The sequence below is a fragment of the Rhinolophus sinicus genome, chromosome 14, assembly GCF_057876585.1.
Source record: "Rhinolophus sinicus isolate RSI-liver-muscle chromosome 14, RSI-T2T, whole genome shotgun sequence".
In the NCBI taxonomy this organism is placed as follows: Eukaryota; Metazoa; Chordata; class Mammalia; order Chiroptera; family Rhinolophidae; genus Rhinolophus; species Rhinolophus sinicus.
In genome coordinates this window covers 78,308,888-78,329,525 of record NC_142514.1, presented here as the reverse complement: position 1 = coordinate 78,329,525, position 20,638 = coordinate 78,308,888, and the positions used below count along the sequence as shown (strand labels likewise).

The following is a 20,638-nucleotide window of genomic DNA, read 5'->3' as shown; positions in this document are numbered from 1 at the left end:
GGACAGATAAAGAGTTTCCTGGACAAGAAAAAAAACTAAAGGAGTTCATCACCCCAATCTGGTGTTACAGAAATGCAACAGGGACTTCTTTAAGAATAATAAGGAGAAAACAAAGAAAATGAAAAAATATGAATAATAAAATGGAAATACCGCACAAACATCAATAATTACTTTCAGTGTAAATAGATTAAATGCTCCAGTCAAAAGATAGAGTGGCTGAATGCACAGAAAAATAAGACCCTTACATATGCTGCTTATAAGAGACTCACTTCAGATTGAAAGTCACTAACAGGTTGAAGTAAAGGAATGAAAAAAATATTTCATGAAAACGGAAACAGAAAAACCAAACAGACAGAAGATCAGGTAGCAATACTGATACCAGAGAAAACAGACTTGAAAACAAAGGCTATAACAAGAGACAAACAAGGATCCAGTAATCCCACTTCACAGTATTTATCTGAAGAAATCGAAAAACTATTTTGAGGAGACATGTGCATCCATATGTTCATTGCAGCGTTGTTTACAATGTTCAAGATGTGGAGGCAGCCTGGGTGTCTGTGGATGAATGCATGGATAAAGAGTAGGTAGTACATATATACAATGGGATATTGCTCGGCCATGGATGGGGATGGATTCTTGGCAACTGCAGCGACATGGATGGACTCGGAGAGTATTGTACTGGGTGGAACATGTCACAGAAGGGCAGATAAAATGTGACTTTGCTTATTTGTGGACTCTTAAAAATAAAATAAACAAATGAAACAGTAACAAACTCAAACATACAAAGTACATATTAATGGTTGCCAGATGGGAGGGGGAGGGAGTGAGTGAGAAAAGGGACGAATCAAGACGTATAAATTGATTGTTACACAGTAGTCATGGCAATTTAAAGTATTGCATAAGGAACATAGTCAATAATATTGTAGTAACAATGTAGGGTGTCATATGGGTATTAGATTTATTGGGGTGATACTTGGGAGGGGAATTAAGGGGCAGGATGAAAAAGGTGAAAGCATGAAGGAGTACAAATGGGTCAAAATAGTCTTGGGGATGTAAAGTACAGCACAGAGAATACAGTCCAGAATGTGGTAATAACTATACATACTGCTAGGTGGGCACTAGACTAGTTAGAGGGATCACTTCTTAATTTATATAAATGACTAACCACCATGGAGTACACATGAAATTAACATAAAATAATATAGAAAGTTGAAAGGAAGGAAGGGAAGAACAAAGGCAGGCAGGCAGGCAGGCAGGCAGGCGGGCAGGAAGGAAGGAACAGACAGAGGGAATAAAAGGAAAACCACAGTGCGAGAAAAATATTTGTAAGGCATGTCGCAGACAAAGTATTTGCATCCAGAATTTATAAGGCGCTCCTACAACTCAGTAATACTAAGACAGCCCAATTTTTTAAAGGGCAAATGTTCTGAAGAGAGACCTCACAAAGGAAGACATACTTGCAGCCAAGAAGCACATAAACAAGAACACATTACTAGTCATGAGGGAAATGCACAGCAAAATTACAATGACACAGCAGCATACACAAAGCAGAATGGCTACAATTGAAAAGAGTGCAACCAACTACTGGTAAGGATGTACAGTGATGGAAAGGTTCACATACTGTTGGGGGGACTTTAAACTATTACTCACACCTTCACTTGTAGGTATTTACCCAAGAGACATAAACATATGTCCACAAACAGATACAAGAATGTTCACAGCAGCTTTTCATAAGAGAAGGGCAGAACACAGTACACACCGAGTAGCTGCACTGATATGAATGTTTAGATCAAGCAAAACCAACAGATGGTGTGAAAAATGAGAACACTGAACTGATCGCCCTGGGGTAGGAGGCAATGATTATTGACTGGGAAGGAACAGGAGTGAATTTTCCTCATGACTGAAAATGTTCCATGCCTCGGTAGTCTTCGGGTTACACAGGTGTAAACACCTGTCCAATTCATTCAATGGTACACCTAAGAGTTGTACATTTCACTACATGTAAATCTTGCTAAATTAAAAACCAACAAATGTTTAACTATAGTTTAGCAATGTATGCCAAAGTATCTGCGGATGAAGTGTATTCATATCTTCAACTTCGTTGGCAATGCACCCAAATCATAATTAGATGGATATGTACTTCATGAAGCAAATAGAACAAAATATTAGAATCTTCATTCTGGGAATATGTATCCAATTGCACAATTCTTTCAACATTTCTTCTGTGTGAATCTTATAATCAAATATGGGAGTGCAGAAAAACAAAAGAAAACATTTAGGTATTTCTGTAGGGACGTTTCTTCCCAACGCAACCCCAAGCCTTATTTTCTTCCCCTTAGACCCTTATAACACCTGCGTACATAAGTTGAACAACCTATTTCTCACACCAACTCCTTAAGCTTGGAAATACTGTTTCTTTATACTATGGACCTTGAACCAATTCTAAGTTGATTCCTAGTCACCAAAATTTTGACTTGGTTGATCAGACATAGGTCCCACAAATCTGGGGAAAAGAAAGTCACGAACTGTTATCAGATGCTTATAGACACCTCAAGCTGAACATAACTGCCATCAAATATGGGACTTACTATGTGTTAACTTTATAATACCTTTACTTGGGTTATCTCACATGAGGTACACACTATTGCTGTGGATGAGGAAACTGAGGCACGGAGATATATAGCCCAATACCATATAGCTATTAAATAGCAGGCACCCTACAGACACAAGGTAAATATACTCAGTATTTATATCTCCATTTTAAAGAGAAGGAAGTTGATGTGCAAAGAGGTTATGTTTGCCAATGTTACTCACACCACGAAGCAGCAGGACTGTACCTGACAGGATAATATCAAGCGATTAAGTCTCCCAAACTCTGTCTTATTATATACTACTTAACTATTCAGTATCAATGGACTTTTTCATTATGAGACTGATATCACAATAGAGGCAAAATGACAATGTTTAATGACTAATACTCAATTCCTACAGAGGGAGGGAGTGGGCCCAGATAAGAGAGGAGGAAACAAAGAGCCATAAAACGCCTAACAGTGAGTGTACCAGGTAGTAAGAGCATGAAAAACAAACAAACATTTAGACACCACCACCCTCCATCTCTCAATACAGGATTATCAGACTATACACAAATCTGCGAAATGGCTAAAATTGAGCTACTGGCATCAACCTGAGATTCAGCTAAAATCTTAGCAATTATATCTTTAAAATTTGACAGTGAGGAAAATAAGCAAATTGACCAATCTGTCATCAGGCAAATAACAAACCAAGCTAATGTTTTCTCAAAGACATAGACTTTCCAAAGTTTGGACCACTCATTTTACTTTGAAAAATATAAACTTGTCTAAAGAACAAGCTCATGCTATATTAATCGATATTACTTTCCTCATGTAAACAAGGCAAGACAAATAATGTGTTTCTTAAATGTAATTACGTCTGCATAAAGAGCTTTAATAACAAAAGAAAATTGGTCTGCTAAGAAAACTACAAAATTCTACACACTGTATAATCAATAGCATTCAAGACTTTTCTGTCAAGATGTCAGATACACTGATATAGTCCCTCCCTTCACAACACTCCAGCCCAGCAACAGGTAGGAACCAAGGGAAAAATAGAGCCTCAGGACCAGTAACTACACTGAGGCCGCCAGCATAAATACCAACAGAGAGGTGTATGGTAGAAAGCCCAATCTGCCACACTAGTCATGATTCTGGTGAATCAGAGAGCCCTACAGAAAAAGTGCTAAACAGAGAAAAAGGAGATAAAGAAAAAATGGGGGGGGGGGGAAGGCCTCCCACTCTCAATAAGGCAGCAAAGCAAAACACCAAAAGACATGAACAAAATTATTGCTAATACATACAGAACTTTCAATCAAAACATCATTTTACAGTCAAAAGAAACTGTTATCAGATCTCCTACTGAAAAGCCTAAAAATATACTCGTAAAGAACTCATGAATCAAGGAGGAAGTCACAAATGAAATTTTAACTAGAAATAAATGACAGAAAGAAGCATTAGGAATCAAAACTTAACTGATCCAGCTAGGCTCGGATTCATTTATAAAAAGACTGCAAGGACCTGAGTTCAGCTCAAAGTAGAGAGAAAACAAATACAACAACCTATAGAAAGAAAGGTTAAATTAAACAATCTTCAGTTAGTCTGAATCTTTTCAAAAGTTTCGTATTTAGGACATATAAAGGACTCTCCTTAATACAAGAAATAATGGATAATGAAAAAGTGGATAGAGAGAAAAAACAAATGGCGAAGAAACTCAGAAAAAAATATCTCCTCTTCCTAGTAAACAACAAAATGCAAAGTAAAACTCCAAAGGCCTACCACCTCAAGATATCACAATGGAAAAACTTTAAAATAAACAAAATCAAGTACTAGTAAGGACACAGAAACAGCACACTACCCACAGTAATGTCGAAGTGGTAAGCTGTAAAACTACTTTGAAGAGCAATGAGGCAACACATCAAACATCTGAAGGTGTGTATGATCCCCTATAATCCAACCCCATTCCTAGATAAAGAGCCTACAGAACAGCCGGCACCTGTTCCCAGGGAGACGTGCATGGACACTCCCCTCAGCACGTATGAGGAATGGACCCAAATGTACTCTGCAGAATGGATTGTGGGAAATCTTCCTACAGGATAAATATGTAACAGTGAAATTCAATAACCCAGAGTTATCTTTCACGACACTGATAAGTTTAATAAGTAATATGAAGAAAAAGGCAAGTGAGATGAATACATACAATATTAATCCACTTATAGACACTTCAGATATTCGCTAAACTAAATCATGTAATATTTTGAGGGTCAAATAATTTCATGTGTCATATTCTCTTGGAAGAATTATGGCTTTTTGATGATACTCGTGAAATTATAGGTGCTAGGTTAGGTTTTAAATCACAGTGAACGTGATTTAAAATTTAAAAGCCTGGTAGTTTAAAACACACACACACACACACACACACACACACACACACACACACTACTTGAAGGGACTGTTTCAGTGGCAGGTTAGTCTTGTGCTGGGTCACCCCAAAGCCCACCCTTTCACACCTCCCCTCACCAGCACACCCAGGCCTTTAATAAACATCAAAAGTATTAACTATATAACCTACCTCCTCCTCTGGGGGTTTAGTTGCCACAAAGTCCGATCTCTCCTGTGTCATGTTGTTACCTTCATTATCAACTCCAGGAGATAAACCATTGGCCGCAGACAGATTGAAATTTGGGTAAGATAAACCACTAGGCAAAAAAGAAACAAAAAAAAGGAAATAAAAAAATTAAAGGAAATTAAGGCAACAGATATATTACGCTTCTCCATAATTTGTGAAAGGATTACCTAAATAATAGAGAACTACTAACAGCTGAATATGATGTTAAAACTTGATAGATTTCTTTGTGTAAAGAGTTCTATTTTCCAACCTTACTTAATCTTCAAAATGGCTTATGTGAATCAAATATAGACCTTACAAACTAAATATAATGTTTAGCTATAAGGATGACATTACCTTTGTTCTGTATTTTGTTCTGGCGTCACAGCTTTCTCGTCTACAGTCTAGAAAAAATGAACACACCGTATTTAAATGCTTGCTTATTTGTTCTCATTTTTGTAGTAGCATCCTTCTGTCTGTGAGTTTTCATATTTGGAATCAGGAATTTCATGCTGCTCAGTTAATGAAACCTAAAATTGGCAACTTATACCCTGCCTTCAGAATGGTACACAAGAGTAAGAGCATAATTACATACACATAAAACATCATCGAGTACAACTGTGCCTTAAACAAAATGGTAATATACAAACTTAATCTACTACCAACCTTAAAAAGACTTTTACTTATCTCTTCTAATGGCTTATTAAACACACAAGCAAATTCATAAAGATATTCCTTTAGAAATTATTCTCTGAAACTGAGGAGTTCATCCATGATAAGGAATCAGACTTTCTTACAGAAATAAGTGATTGATAAAAGGGCTAGGGCCAGGAATTTACAAGATGAGCCTGTATTACTTTATAATATCAAAAAGAAACTAAATGGTCAAGAAATAACATGGGAATATCCAAAGCACACAAGAGCCAGGCCGAAGACCAATATGGGACAATATGAGCATTGAAACAAATTACGCTAATGAAGGATTTAGCCTATTAAATGTAAAAATTCATGTGACATGAAAAATAAACACAAAAATAGACAAAAAGAAGGAACAAAAAATTAGAAAATCACCTTTTGGCAATTAACAAATAATAGATTCAGGCAAAAATCCTCAACGATGCTAACACAACTGGGTGAAAAGGACATTTATATGCTCAAAGTAGTCTTCTCCACAAGAAAGTTACTAATAATAAAAGGTAAAATATAGTCACTTTACAGTGGACAAATCCCACCGACACTACCTTCGGTAATGATCACACAGCCAGGAATGGGATGAACTGACAGCATGTGCCTCCTACATGATACACTGAAAAGAGCTCAGCATCCATTCTGGGGTATTACTACCAAAAGTACACAACTGGAATCCAATCAGGAGGAACATCACACATCCCAAAATCGCAGGGCATGCTACACCGTAACTTACACTCTTCAGAATTATCTATGATGTGAAATACCAAAAACAAACAAACAAACAAACAAAAAAAATCCCACAAAATCTTTAAGGGACTGTTATAGACTAAAACATGATTTTGGATTCTTTGTCTTTTGGATAACTGGCAATATCTAAAGAAAACCTGTACATTACATTAGATAATAGTATTGTACCAACATTAACTTTCCGAGTTTGATAATTATTAGCCATTTATGTAAGGATTTCCTTGTTGGTAAAAAATATGCAGATAAAGATAAAGCAAATGTAGTAAAATGTGGAGTTCTTCAAATTTGTCTTGCAACTCTGCAGGTCCAAAATTAAATTCAAAATACTATTTAAATATTGATCAAGCAAATCATGACAGTTGAATCCAGATAAAAGAGTAATACGTCAACATTTTATTATTCTTTCAACTTCATTTTGAAACATTTCAAGAAATGGAGTTGATATGAAGATCAAATCCGATTATATATAAGTAAAAGCACAAATGGTAAGATGTTATGTAAATAAAAAATAATCACTTTAATTAAATGACACAAGAAAACAGACAAACCCAGATTGTGGGACATTGTATAAGACAACTGGTCTGGTCTCTTCAAAAAGCAATGTGTTCAGGAATTCCACTCTTAGATTACAAACCCCAAGAGAAATGAAAATATATGTTCACCAAAACAACAAGAACACCACCAAAATCAACTTTTACAGAAAAGTTCATAGCAGGACTATTCAATAGTACAAAAGTGAAAATAACACCAATGTCTATCTCCTCCTGAATGGATGAGCAAAATCTGGCACATCCAAATAAATATTATTCAGCCATAAAAAGGAATGAAGTTCACATACTTGCTATGACATGGATGAACCTTGAAATCATTATGCAAAGTCAAATGAGCCTGTCACAATTAAGCCCATATTTTGAGAATCCATTTATATGAAATGTCCAGAATAAGCACATCTACAGAGACAGGTCAGTGGTTGCCTAGGGCTGGAGGGGTAGGAGTGAGGGATCACTACTAACAGGTACATGTTTTGGGGGGTCAGGAAAATGGAGATGGAAATGTTCTAAAACTGACTATGGTGATGGCTGAACAACTCTGTGAATACACTAAAACCACAGAATAGGTAAATAGGTAAATGTTTTGGAATCTGAATTATATCCCAATAAAGAGGTGAGTTAAAAATAAAAATAATGTGGTGAGAGGGACAATTTCAGGTCTAGAAAGACAAAAGTGAAAGCAATGTGTAAAACTTGTATTCTGGTTAAAAAATACAGCTATAAATACCATCTGAACATAGACAAGATATTAGAGAATATTAGGAAGGAACTGGCATTAGTTTCTTATGTGTGATAATACAGAAGAAATGACTTAGAAAATGAATGCCAAAGCACTCAGAGTTGAAAGATGTGATATCTGAAATTTATATGTGGTAGTCCACCAACGTAAAGTACATACATAAATAAACCTAGAAAAATTATTTAGTCTAAACCATGAGTACATACTAGTGCTTACCAGTAAACGATAATTTGTGATTTGATTGAGGTGCCAGCCATTATAAACCCATACTAATTCATAATTATCACTAATTCACAAAGTGTATGCATTATCTACTTGGTAGACTGAGATGGTACAGTGCTTGTGTTTTACATTATTTATTCTTGTTCATTTTCATCTATACTTGAAGACAAGTGAAAATAGACACATAGTCACACTGTGGTTTTTATGTTCTTTGATTAGTGCTCTTAATTCACTCGATGTGGTCAGATCTGGCTGAAAATAATCAGTTGGATTTTCTGCTATGGAGACTGGCTTTGGGGTCATGAGTCTCTGAACAGGAGGATACTGAGAGTTCGCCTTATAGGTAAAATGAAATCAAACATGAAATTTAATTTTCATATATAACAGTGGTGCAAATTTAATAATTATTTGGCAATACCTAATGTGAACTACAGACTGTGAGTACTTCCTATAGAAATACCCAGGGAATGCAAACAAATACCAATAAGAAAACTGATAGTAATAAAACCAAAGGGTGTGGGTACGTGTGTTTAGATTTGTGTGTGTGTGTGTGTGTGTGTGTGTGTGTGTAGTTCAAAAATGGTTTTCACAGACTATTTTATTCTAGACTTAATGACCTTGACACACATGCACACACGCAACGTCGGAACTCTATTCAAAACCGTTCCACATATCTAAGCTTTTACAGGATGAATTTCAAATATAAAAACTAACTATATAAATTGCAATTGATTTTGCAACATTTTCCTTCAAAGTACAATCTAAATTTTCTCAGCTGCAAATAAGATACCTTTACACTAACTAGGAAAATATTTTAATAGCTTAAAATGTGAGCAAATTACTCTCCAATTTAATGTTTTTCTGCTGTGATTTAAAAACCAAACCAAAAGTCTTACAATTGAAATCTCTTTAGTAAAGTAGTGTTTAGAATTCCAAAGCTTAGCATGAACCATCTTTATTATCAGGTTCACAAGTGTCTTGTTAATGGTCTCTGGCTACATAGAATCAGAGTAGAATCCTGTGGGTTTAAGATGAGTCTGAAACCAAGAGATTCTTCTCCTCTGTCCACAGACTGTAATACTAGGAATACAGGCTGTTCACTCAGCACCAGCTGTGAACAGCACTGGTTTCAGGGCAAAGACTCAGAGGTTTTTCCCTCAGTCTCACCACAAGTGTGATCCTACAACTCGGTGACACGGTCTGTTTTGCAGACTCTTCTGATTACATCATGAACCATGAGCTTTAATATCATGTTTTGGCCCTTATACTTCCTAACACCCATTAATAAAATGTTTTTGGTACTGCACACAAACAGTAAGAAAAAATTTTTTTCATGAGAACATGTATTCTGGCACAATTTTTAAAATTTACTACTTTTTAAGAAATCTGATATAAAATAGGAGTCTGAGAAAAGCAGCTAATAAGGCTATACTAATCCCCTAACAGAAACTAATAATGGATTGATTCCCTCTTGCCAGAATGCAAGCGTCTAGGTCATTCCGAAAATTGAGAAGCAACACTATCCCAAGAAAAAGTAAATGTTAACTTTCTCCTATGCATCAAAAATTTGGTAAAAATTTCATAAGTTTTCATATCTTGAATAAGGTCCCCAAAATAATTCAGAGATTTATGATAATTTTAATCAATTACTTCTTGGGGGAACTTGGTGTTGTAATAAATGCTTCCACAAGTAAGGATCTGGTTATCTGCTTCCCGAGAGGGACACTTAACCAGTCACAGTAATAACTAAAAAAATTTAGTCTTTTTAACCCTGGCTAGTGAGCACTTAATTCTTCCCACAATAACCACTAAAGCTAATTTTAACAAAATAAAATGCCCTAAAAAGGGTTAGCAAGATATAAGCTATATTCTATTTTTATTAGCTCTACTTTTTTTGAATAGTATTTTGGATGACTGATTGAGATTTGCCCATTTGTAATTATATCACACACAACAGATTAATATATGTTTGTTAATGAGGAAAGTTTACAAAGATAACTACATTCAGTGAGCACGTCAGTTCACTGAACGTCTGGTGACTAAACACTTCAAGCTCTGTTAAAGCCTGTCTTTAGCTATCCAAAGGTAACAGTTAGTCATAAAAACTGTTGAGATCCTGAAGACGGGAATGCCAAATATCCAAAAAATACTGCGTGAGCATCTACTACATATACAGCATTATGCTAAGTAAGGTGCTCACAAGAGGAACAAAGTCAAAGAAAAAAATCATTTTTCATACATGTTCCCTAATGACTATCAACTAAATTCAGTTTATGTATTTGATGACTTAAACATAAATAATAAATAAGTCTTCACACTTTATAGAAATAAATGCTAAAGAAGTCTTACCTTTTGCATTTGGGCCTGAAAATATGTGTTGATATCCATCCCATTCCTATCAAGAGGCTGAAAAAAGTATATATATTAGAATAGATGGCAAAGTTTGAAAAATATGACTTTTATCACCAATATATAAAAATATATCTTTAAGTGAGAGATAAAAAGTTTGAAAATCCACTTAGAGAACTCAGTGGACAAAAAACAACAAATGGAATTCTTTTTGCATCCAGTTAATGGTGGAGCAATAATAAAATTAAGATTTTCCACTAAACTCAAATTGTAAAACACTGTTGCATTTAATTGTGATTTTAAATATTTTACCAGGAGAGGGCTTACCATCTCTAAAGATTGCAATATTCGCCGAGCTGTTAAACTCATCCTACCACAGGATTGTGTATTGAGTTGCTTAGTTTTCATCAGTCTTCTGACTGGTGCCTAGAAAGTGAACCTTGTATTATCTGTTGGAACTGTGAACTCTACAGCACATATTTCAGACAATGAAAATATTTACAACACAGAATGGAGGTCGAAAGGGAAATAGGAATATTGTGTTAACAACTTATCTCTGGGTGGTGTCATTAATCATATATTCAACCTTTCTCCTTTATTTATTGAAAATGCAATTCTCCGCCAGCGAAATTACTTTTACAATCAGAAAAACATGGTAAGACAGCTTGCACCACTTTAAAGATCTGTCAGCTATGTAAAATGGGAAATATGAGACAACTGATGGAACATTCTAGCATTACCTTGATCTGCTAATCAAGGTAATGATATTTAAATCAAAGAACACTTAATTAAGTGAACTGTGTTAAAATATTAGTTATTCTGGGTATTAAGATGTATTAATTACAGTAAATTCCAAGATAAATAAATAAAGAGACTGTAGACTCTACTGCAATGGAAATTAAAAATTGTGAACGATTTGTGTCTCAACTTTTAATAGAAGAAAACTTTTAAAGGAACAGGCTGTTTTTCAATAAATGGATTTTTAACTTTCTTAAAATGGAAGTTAAAGAAATAACCTTATAAAGAAGAGACAAGTACTCTTTCACACATAATGTTTACAAATTCCAATAGAAACACTTCCTTTTCTCAAGATTGCATTACATTTCAAGTGACTACCACAAATGAAAGTAGTTTGATAATGCTCAATATAAAATAGAAAAAGTATTATAACAAATTATAACCCAGTTTCTATAAATAGCAGATAATATCTGAAAAACTGAATCACAATAACTAGTTGAAATAAAGTTTGTCTATCTGGTACCAAACATTCATTATATTTTCAGAGGAGCTGCAATATTCTACATTAATTTTATTTAAAATTTGGTGCCCAAGAAGGATTGCCATTCAGGACAGAGGCAAACATGAGGTGACATTAAAAAACTTTTGGAAAAAATGACAGTCTGTGCTGTCACTGGATTCCATTGGCCAGTGGCCTCTCAGGGCCTCACTTCACTAATCCATACAATAGAAATTAATTAGAGAATCTTTAATATACCTTCCAACTCTAAGGCTCCAGCAAATGAAGAAAGAACTAATAGATTCATTGCAAATGTCAACGATATACTTCTGGAAGCCTGTGTTGAGAATGATTCTTGTGCTATCTCAGGATTAAGCATTCAAAAGTACAGGACTCTTGGGGAGGGGTTATCACTTTAGAAGGGGTGTAAATGCCTAAACATTATTCTGTTTTGTAAACCTCAAACTAATATGAAGAAATAAAAGTTAAAAAACACAAGTACTCTAGCTGCCATCTTGTGTCCCCACGTGTGAGTTTATTCTCAGCTGGTCTTCCCAAGACCCCCTGAGCGCCAACCCCAGTCCCCTGCGCAGCCCCGTGTCCTCTCCAACAAGATGAAAGAAACTATCATGAACCAGGAGAAACTCGCCAAACTGCAGGCACAAGTGCGCATTGGTGGAAAAGGAACTGCGTGCAGAAAGAAGAAGGTGGTTCACAGAACAGCTACAGCAGATGATAAAAAACTTCAGTTCTCTTTAAAGAAGTTAGGGGTAAACAATGTTTCTGGTACTGAAGAGGTGAATATGTTCACAAACCAAGGAACAGGGATCCACTTTAACAACCCTAAAGTTCAAATCTCTTTGGCAGAGAATACTTTCACCATCACAGGCCACGCTGAGACCAAGCAGCTGACAGAAATGCTACCCAGCATCTTAAACAAGCTCGGTGCAGATAGTCTGACTAGTTTAAGGAGACTGGCTGAAGCTCTGCCCAAACAATCTGTGGGTGGAAAAGCACCACTTGCTACCGGAGAGGAGGATGATGATGAAGTTCCAGATCTTGTGGAGAATTTTCATGAGGCTTCCAAGAGTGAAGCAAACTGAACTGAGTCAACTTCTGAAGAAAACCTGAAGAAATTACTGGGAGCTGATATTTTATATTAAGACTGCTTTTTAAATTTTGTTCACGGATCTGATAAAATCTCAATCTCTAATATTTTTAAGCCCAAGCCCCTTGGACACTGCAGCTCTTTTCAGTTTTTGCTTATACACAAATCATTCTTTGCAGCTAATTAAGGTGAAGAAGCTTGGGAATAAAGTTTGAAGCAAAGGTTAATAAAGTTTAAAAAAAAAAAAAAAAGTATAGGATTCGAAATAGATCCACGATGGCAAAGTAGATAAACGTTGGGCCTGCTTCCTTCTGGGAACACAATAAAATTAAAACTAAAGTATAGAAAATCAACCTGGAGAACAATCTGAAGTCTGGCTGAAGTATTACAACTGAAAATATAAAGAAGCCACGTGGAGACTGGTAAAGGTGGAGGAGAAGCTAAACAGACTGTTCCCAAACCTCAGTTAGGTGGTTGAGAATCAGGAGGGATATCTCAGCCACAGAGATTCCCCCAAAGGTGTGCAGGATCCCTGGTCCAACCAGGTTCTCAAGCCTGGAGCCCAGGTGCCGGGAAGAGTAGACCCTACATCATCAGGCTGTGAAAAAACAATGATGATTCTGACATTCTGCTTGGGACTAAAACACTATGCACACAGACTCTCTCACTCCCAGGCTCTCACCTTGGGCTCTAGTGGAGGTAGGGTGACTTAAGGGGCATTAGAGGCATATGGGGGGCAGTCGGAGGGTTGTGGCTTTGGAACAAGGGCTAGAGCACATTCTTCATTTTCCCTGTACAAGCACCAGGCAGGCACCATCTGGGCTTTCTTCAACTCTACCCCCACACAGCTAAATGTGAATCTGAATTGGTCTGAGGACCTCTGCTGGAAACCTGACCATTCAACTCCTCCAACACCAGAGTCACTTTTTCAGTGAACAGCCAGACCTGCCCACATTGCACTCTTTCTTAGAAAACTATCAGAGTCCGTAGGACCCAAGTGGGTGTCCACTGGGCTTGGTGTGCTCTGAATCTTTTGCTGAGTAGCTCTAGGCTCAGCCTTGGCACCAAACCAGAATCTACATTCACCTGGTAACCACAAGTCCTCCCACTCTAGTGACTCCCTGAGGCCCTGCCTCACCCAACTTGCTTACTGCACAAAGCTTTATCATTGTCTGAAACAAGAGAGCTGGCAGGTGGCAGCAGGCCTCAGGCTGTCCTGGCTCTCTGAGGAACTACTCCAGACCTGGATATGGGGGTAGACGTCCCCGGTCCACAGTGTGGCGTCTACCACGCATGCAAGTTCCAGAGCAGAGAGTGACCCAACACAGATGTCTTTGCGGCTCCTACGTGATAGTCCCCAGTGGGACACAGGCAGGGACTGCCCTGAGGCTGCACCGCAGCCCCCTGCCAAGGGGCCACAGAACCAATATACTTGGAGGTTGGCTCAGACCACAGCAGAGCACAACCCAATTAGACCTACAAGAGGCACAAACAAATGGCGGTCACAATAGGCACGAGAGCTTACTGGGGAAAATCCCAATCAGTGAGTTGAGCCCCTCCACACAGCGCCCATAAGCTGTGCATGTGCCCAAACCCCACAGCCAATCAGCCTGAGGATCAAACCCATCCACTGACATGCCAATAGCAATCAAGGTGCCACTATAACAGGAGGGTATACCCAACCCACACAAGGGACACTCCTGAAGCAGGTGGAGCAGATGGCCAAGGAGACTGTGCGAGGGCCCCATAGGGGACCTACTACATAAGGCCACTCGACCAAAACTGGGAGACATAGCAGACCTACCTAACACATAGAAACAAATACAAAGAGGCAGCCAACATGAAAAAACAAAGAACTGTATCCCAAATAAAAGAACAGGAGAAAACTCCAGAAAAAGAACTAAACGAAATGGATGCAAGCACCTACCAGATAGAGTTCAAAACAATGGTTAATAAGGATGTTCAAGGAAATTAGGGAGAACGTCAACAGAGAGATAGCAAGCATAAAAGAGGACACAAAAACCATAATGAAGACCCAGTGAGAAATAACAAATTCAATAAATAAAATGAAAAATGCACTGGAAGGAATCACCAGCAGACTAGATGAAGCAGAGGATCAAATAAGCGATTTGGAAGACAAGGTAGCAGAAAACACCCTAGGGGAATAGCAAAAAGAAAAATGGATCCAAAAACATAAGGATGGTTTAAGAGACCTCTGGGATAACATCAAGCATAACAACATTCACATCATAAGGGTATCAGACGAAGAGAGAAAGCAAGGGATTGAGAACTTATTTGAAGAAATAACGACAGAAAAGTTTCTTAACCTGGTGAAGGAAATACACATACGAGGCCAGGAAATGCAGAGAGTTCCAAACAAGATGAACCCAAACAGGCCCACACCAAGACACATTAAAATTAAAATGGTAAATGGTAAAGACAGAGACTCCTAAAAGCAGCAAGAGAAGGGCAACTACTATCTTAAAAGGGAGCTCACGGGGTGGCCAGTTGGCTCAGTTGGTTGGAGTGTGATGCTGGTAACACCAGGGCTGGCGGATGCACACCCACCTGGGCCAGAGTGAGCTGTGTCCTCCACAACTAACTTGAAACAACTACTTGACATGGAGCTGATGGGTCCTGGAAAAACACACTTAAAATAAATAAAAAGAAAAAACAACAAAAAAGGGGAGCTCACATTAGATCATCAGCTGATTTCTCAATAGAAACTTTGCAGGCCAGAAGGGATTGGCACAAAATAGTCAACGTGATAAAAACAAGAACCTACAACCAAGGGTACTCTACTCAGCAAGACTGTCATTTAAAATTGAAAGACAGATAAAGAGTTTCACAGACAAGAAAAAGCTAAAGGAGTTCATCACCATCAAACTAGTATACAAAGGAATTTATAGGAATTTCTTTAAGATAGAAAAAAATAAAAATTATGAATAATAAAATAACAATAGCAACATAACCTATCAAAAATTACTTTCAATGTAAACAAATTAAATGCTTCAATCAAAAGACATGGGAAGGCTGAATAGATAAGAAAACAAAACCCTTACATATGCTGCCTAGAAGAGACTCACTTCAGATGGAAAGACACACACAGATGGAAAGTAAAGGGATGGAAAAAGTTATTTCATGAAAGTGGACACCAAAAACCGAAAAAAAGCTGGGTAGCAATAGTTACACAAGATAAAATAGACCTTACGACAAACATATTAACAAGAGACAAACAAGGATCCAGTAATCCCACTTCTGGGTGTTTATCTGAAGAAATCCAAAATGCTACTGTAAGGGGACATGTGAGTCCATATGTTTCCTGCAGCATTGTTTACAATGGCCACAATGTGGAGGCAGCCTGGGTGCTCCTCAATGGATGAATGGATGAAGAGGAGGCGGTACATGTATACAATGGACTATTGTTCAGTTAGGGAAGCAAGGGTTCCTGCCATCTTCCCAGAATGGATGGACTGGAAGGTGTTGTGCTGAGTGGAATATGTCAGACAGAGAAGGATAGATGCAATGTGATTTTGCTTATGTGTGGAATACAAAGAACAAAATAAACAAAACATAAAGACACTCATAGATACAGAAAACATTTTGATGGTTGCCAGATGGGAGGGGGCTTGGGGATGAGCGAGAAAAGGCAAGAGATGAAGAAGTACAAACTGGTTGTTATAAAGCAGTTATGGGGAGATAGGGTATAGCATAAGGAATAGGGTCAGTAATATTTTAATACCTATGAATGGTGTTAGATGGATACCAGATTTGCTGGTGTGATAGATGGGAGAGGTGTGGGGAGCAGGGAGAAAAAGGTGAATGGATTAAGAAGTACAAATTGGCAGTTACAAAATAGTCATGGAGATGTGGGGTAAAGCATAGAGAGTACAAATATAGTCAGTGACGTGGTGATGACTACGTACATATGCCAGCTAGGTACTAGACTAGTTAGGGGAGCACTTCTTAAATTGTATGGATTTCTAATCACTATGCTGTACACTTAAAATTAATGTAAAATAATACTGAATATCAACTGTAATAAAAAATGAAAAATGGTGAAAAGGTGAAGGGGAATATGAAGTCCAAATTTCCAGGTATAAAACAACTAAGTCATGGGGATGTAATGTACAGCATAGGGAATATAGTCAACAATAATGTGATAGCATGCTATGGTGTCAGCTGGTGGCTGGACTTAGGGTGATCACTTCTTTAGGCATGTAAATCTGGAATAAATACAATATTGTATGTTATCTCTATATATAATTTTTTAAATTAACGTTTACTGGGATGACAATTGTTAGTAAAATTACATAGATTTCAGGTATACAATTCTGTAATACATCATCTGTATCTCACATTGTGTGTTCACAACCCAGAGTCAGTTCTCCTTCCATCACCTTATATTAGACCCTGTTTACCTTCTTCTAAAATCCCCCTCCCCACTTACCGTCTGGTAACCACTAAACTATTGTCTATATCTATGAGTTTTTGTTTCTTCATTTGTTTGTCTTGTTCCTTTGCTGTTTTCAGTTTTATATAACACATATCAGTGAAATCATATGGTTCTCTAGTTTTTCTGTCTGACTTATTTCGCTTAGCATTATAATCTCAAGATGCATCCAAGTTGTCGCAAATGGTACTATTTCATCTTTTCTTACCGCCGAATAGTATTCCATTGTGTATATATACCACAACTTCTTTACCCATTCATCTATTGAAGGACACTTTGATTGTTTCCATGTCTTGGCCACCGTAAATAAAGGTGCAATGAACACTGGAGCACATATGTCTTTATGGATAACTCTTTTCAGGTTTTTTGGGTAGATACCCAGGAGGGGTATTGCTGGGTCATATGGTAATTCTATTCTTAAGTTTTTGAGGAACCTCCACACTGCCTTCCAGAGAAGTTGTACCAATCTGCATTCCTACCAACAGTGTATGAGGGTTCCTTTTTCTCCACAGCCTCCCCAACACTTTTTAATAATATTATTTAAAATTAAAAATGTAATGGAGATATGTAGGGAATCTCCTCAGGCTTCATAATTAAGAAAAAAAAAAGTTTTTCTAAGACTAAGATTTAAATTTAATGCAATTATTAATGAAAATGGGGGAGGAAGTCGTGGGTATACACTGTGACTTGGAACTAACCTATTAATCGTGGGCTGGCATCATCTCCTACTAACATGCTGAATTATTTTCAGTTTAAAAAAATGTTTGAATGGCATTATAATCCACTTTAAGCTTTAGAAAAAGTTCCCTGTGACTCCAAGATCCACTTAACACTTTTTGATATAAAATATTGCCCTTCATGAGCACATTCAGAAATAAAACTCATAATTACTATCAACTATTTATGAAAGCATCTTCTATTCAGGAAAACAAGAAACTACTCTAAGGACAAATCTTCAAATACACGTTTTTCTATGAAATTTCTGCATCTGTCAAAAATTGTCATCTTTATACAATTGCCCTCTCCAAAAGCCCACAGACTTGGAAATATAATTACTCTTCCATCTTTAAAATGTCAAAATCTGGAACGTAACCACCATAGCAACATATACACAAAACAGAATTTTTATGATGTTCAAGAAACTCTTAGGACAAGACAGAATGCTGCAATATACCTTAAACGGGTATTAGTTTTAAAACTAGCAATTTCTAAATGCTCTCTGTTAATGTATACATGTAAATATAACTCTTTTCTGATATTGACCTTGTATTCAGTAACCTTCCTAAACCAACTTACACATTCTTCTTGTACTTTCTTGGAAATATCTATGTAGACCAGCACATTTTCTATGACTAGGAAGCCTTTCATTCCTTCCTTCCCAATATGTACACCTGTGTTTCTTTTGTCTGGCATTAGCTAGGACCTGCAGTACATGTAACAGCAGCAGTGATAGCAGACATCTTTGTTCTCTTCCTAATCTTAGGGGGAAAGATTTCAGTCTTTTAACAATAGTATGATGCTAGCTGAAGATTTTCTGTAGACACAATTTACCACATCCAGGAGGTTCCATCTGTTCCTAGTTCTGCTGAAAATTTTCCTCATGAATGGATTTTGGATTTTTGTTAAATGTGTTTTATGCATCTGTGGTGATGTTCATGTAGTTTTTTTTCTTTATTTACTGGGTAGATAACATTAATTTTCAATGCTGAACCAACCTTACATTCCCAGGACATATGCCACACGATCATGATATACTTTTTATATGTGCTGGGATAGATCTGCTAATATTTGTTGAGAAGTTTTGTGTCTATAACTCATGAGAAATACTGGTCTGTAGCTTTATTATAATGCCTTTGGTTTTTGTTATGAGAGAAATGTTGGTTCCTGAATGATCAGGGAAATGTACAAGAAAGGTTGTGGAGAATTGGTATTATTTCTGTCCTAAATATTTGGTAGAATTCTCCAGGGAAGTTATATGGGCCTGAAGTTTTCTTTGCTAAAAGGTATTTTACCTATGAATTCAATTTATTGAATAGGCTACTGATAGGTATAAAACTAATAAGGCCTGTGTGATGACTATTACAAAACAGTGGTAGAAATGTAAAAAGACAGAAATAAATCGAGAGGTATATTGACTTTATGGATCAGAAGACTCTTTTTTGTTAAGACTTTTATTCTCCATAAGTTGGTCTTTAGACTCAATGCAAACCCAATCAAAATTCCTGTAGACTTTGTAGAAAACTGATAGGGTGATTCAAATTATTAAAAAGGAAAGGAACTAGGAAAGCCAAAACAAGCTTGAACAAGAAGAAAGTTGGAGGATTCACAGGACCTATTTCAAGACTTACTCTAAAGGTATAATAATCAAGACAGTTCAATGTCAGCAAAGTGATCAATACATAGATCAATGGAAAATAATTGGAAGTCCAGAAATAGAGCCACAATATGGTCGACGGATGTTTTAAAGATTCAATTCAATGGAGAAAGTATAGTCTTCTCAACAAATGGTACTAGAGAAAGTGAACATTCATATGTTTAAAAAATCAATCTGGATTCATGCCTCATACCACATACAAAACTATCTCAAATTCAAATCTTCTCATGAGGGTAATTTTACTACATGTAACTTATATCTCAATTATTTTTTTCAAAAAGGAATTAATCATCACACATCCTAAACATACACAAATCTAATGTATAAAATGTTCACTGACATCTAAAATTATGTTCATATTGTCCCTAAATGAAAAAAGTTTTCTAATACCTTTTGCATTTTACAAAAGATTAACTAAACCAAAATTCTATTTGAGTGCCAACAGTTACCTAACAACTATTTTTAAATAAAACGTTATCAATCCTATTCAAACCAACCTGATATGGTGTGTTTCGTACTTTAGGCTGTCTGACAACCGCAGCTGCCCCACCATACCTTGTTTTGCCAAGGTAAAAAGGAGAATCTCCAAGCTCACTTCTTATAAGGATCGAAGATTCCCCATTTGACTGCATGGAAACACACGGTAAATTATCAGCCATAAGCACTCAAAACCAATGTGACTGAATCAACTCCAATTAATACTTACCAGGGAAACATTTCCAAAAGCTGCCAAGTTAAATGCTGGCTTTTTGGAGCTGGTGGCAGTGTGCTTGGAGAGTGTATGATAACGATCAGTGTCTGCAGACGACAGAGCTGGCACTGCAGTGTTTTTTGAAACAGCTACATACGAAACAAAAATATGTAATGCTCAGTAATACCACTACGGGGAATGAGATTTCATTTTAATAATACACTGTCATCTAATTATGACTAAATAAAGACAATGGATGAATCTGCTGTTGTCACTATTCTCCTCATGACCAACCTGTA

At 36.8% G+C, this 20,638-nt stretch overlaps 1 protein-coding gene and 1 pseudogene across 1 annotated transcript in view; one reads left to right on the top strand and one right to left on the bottom strand.

Annotated features, from left to right (window-relative positions):
- The window catches only part of LOC148755744 (nuclear pore complex protein Nup153-like), a 56,472-nt gene that overhangs the window by 23,963 nt on the left and 11,871 nt on the right, over positions 1 to 20,638 (bottom strand). The window contains exons 2-7 of the mRNA XM_088791362.1: positions 20,355 to 20,488; positions 20,146 to 20,274; positions 10,804 to 10,902; positions 10,477 to 10,533; positions 5,536 to 5,582; positions 5,143 to 5,269 (exon numbers count right to left, since the gene is read on the bottom strand). Coding sequence (XP_088647488.1) covers positions 5,143 to 5,269; positions 5,536 to 5,582; positions 10,477 to 10,533; positions 10,804 to 10,902; positions 20,146 to 20,274; positions 20,355 to 20,488 — 593 coding nt within the window. The remainder of the gene's footprint in view (positions 1 to 5,142; positions 5,270 to 5,535; positions 5,583 to 10,476; positions 10,534 to 10,803; positions 10,903 to 20,145; positions 20,275 to 20,354; positions 20,489 to 20,638) is intronic.
- LOC148755745 (transcription factor BTF3 pseudogene) lies at positions 12,247 to 12,831 on the top strand (annotated as a pseudogene).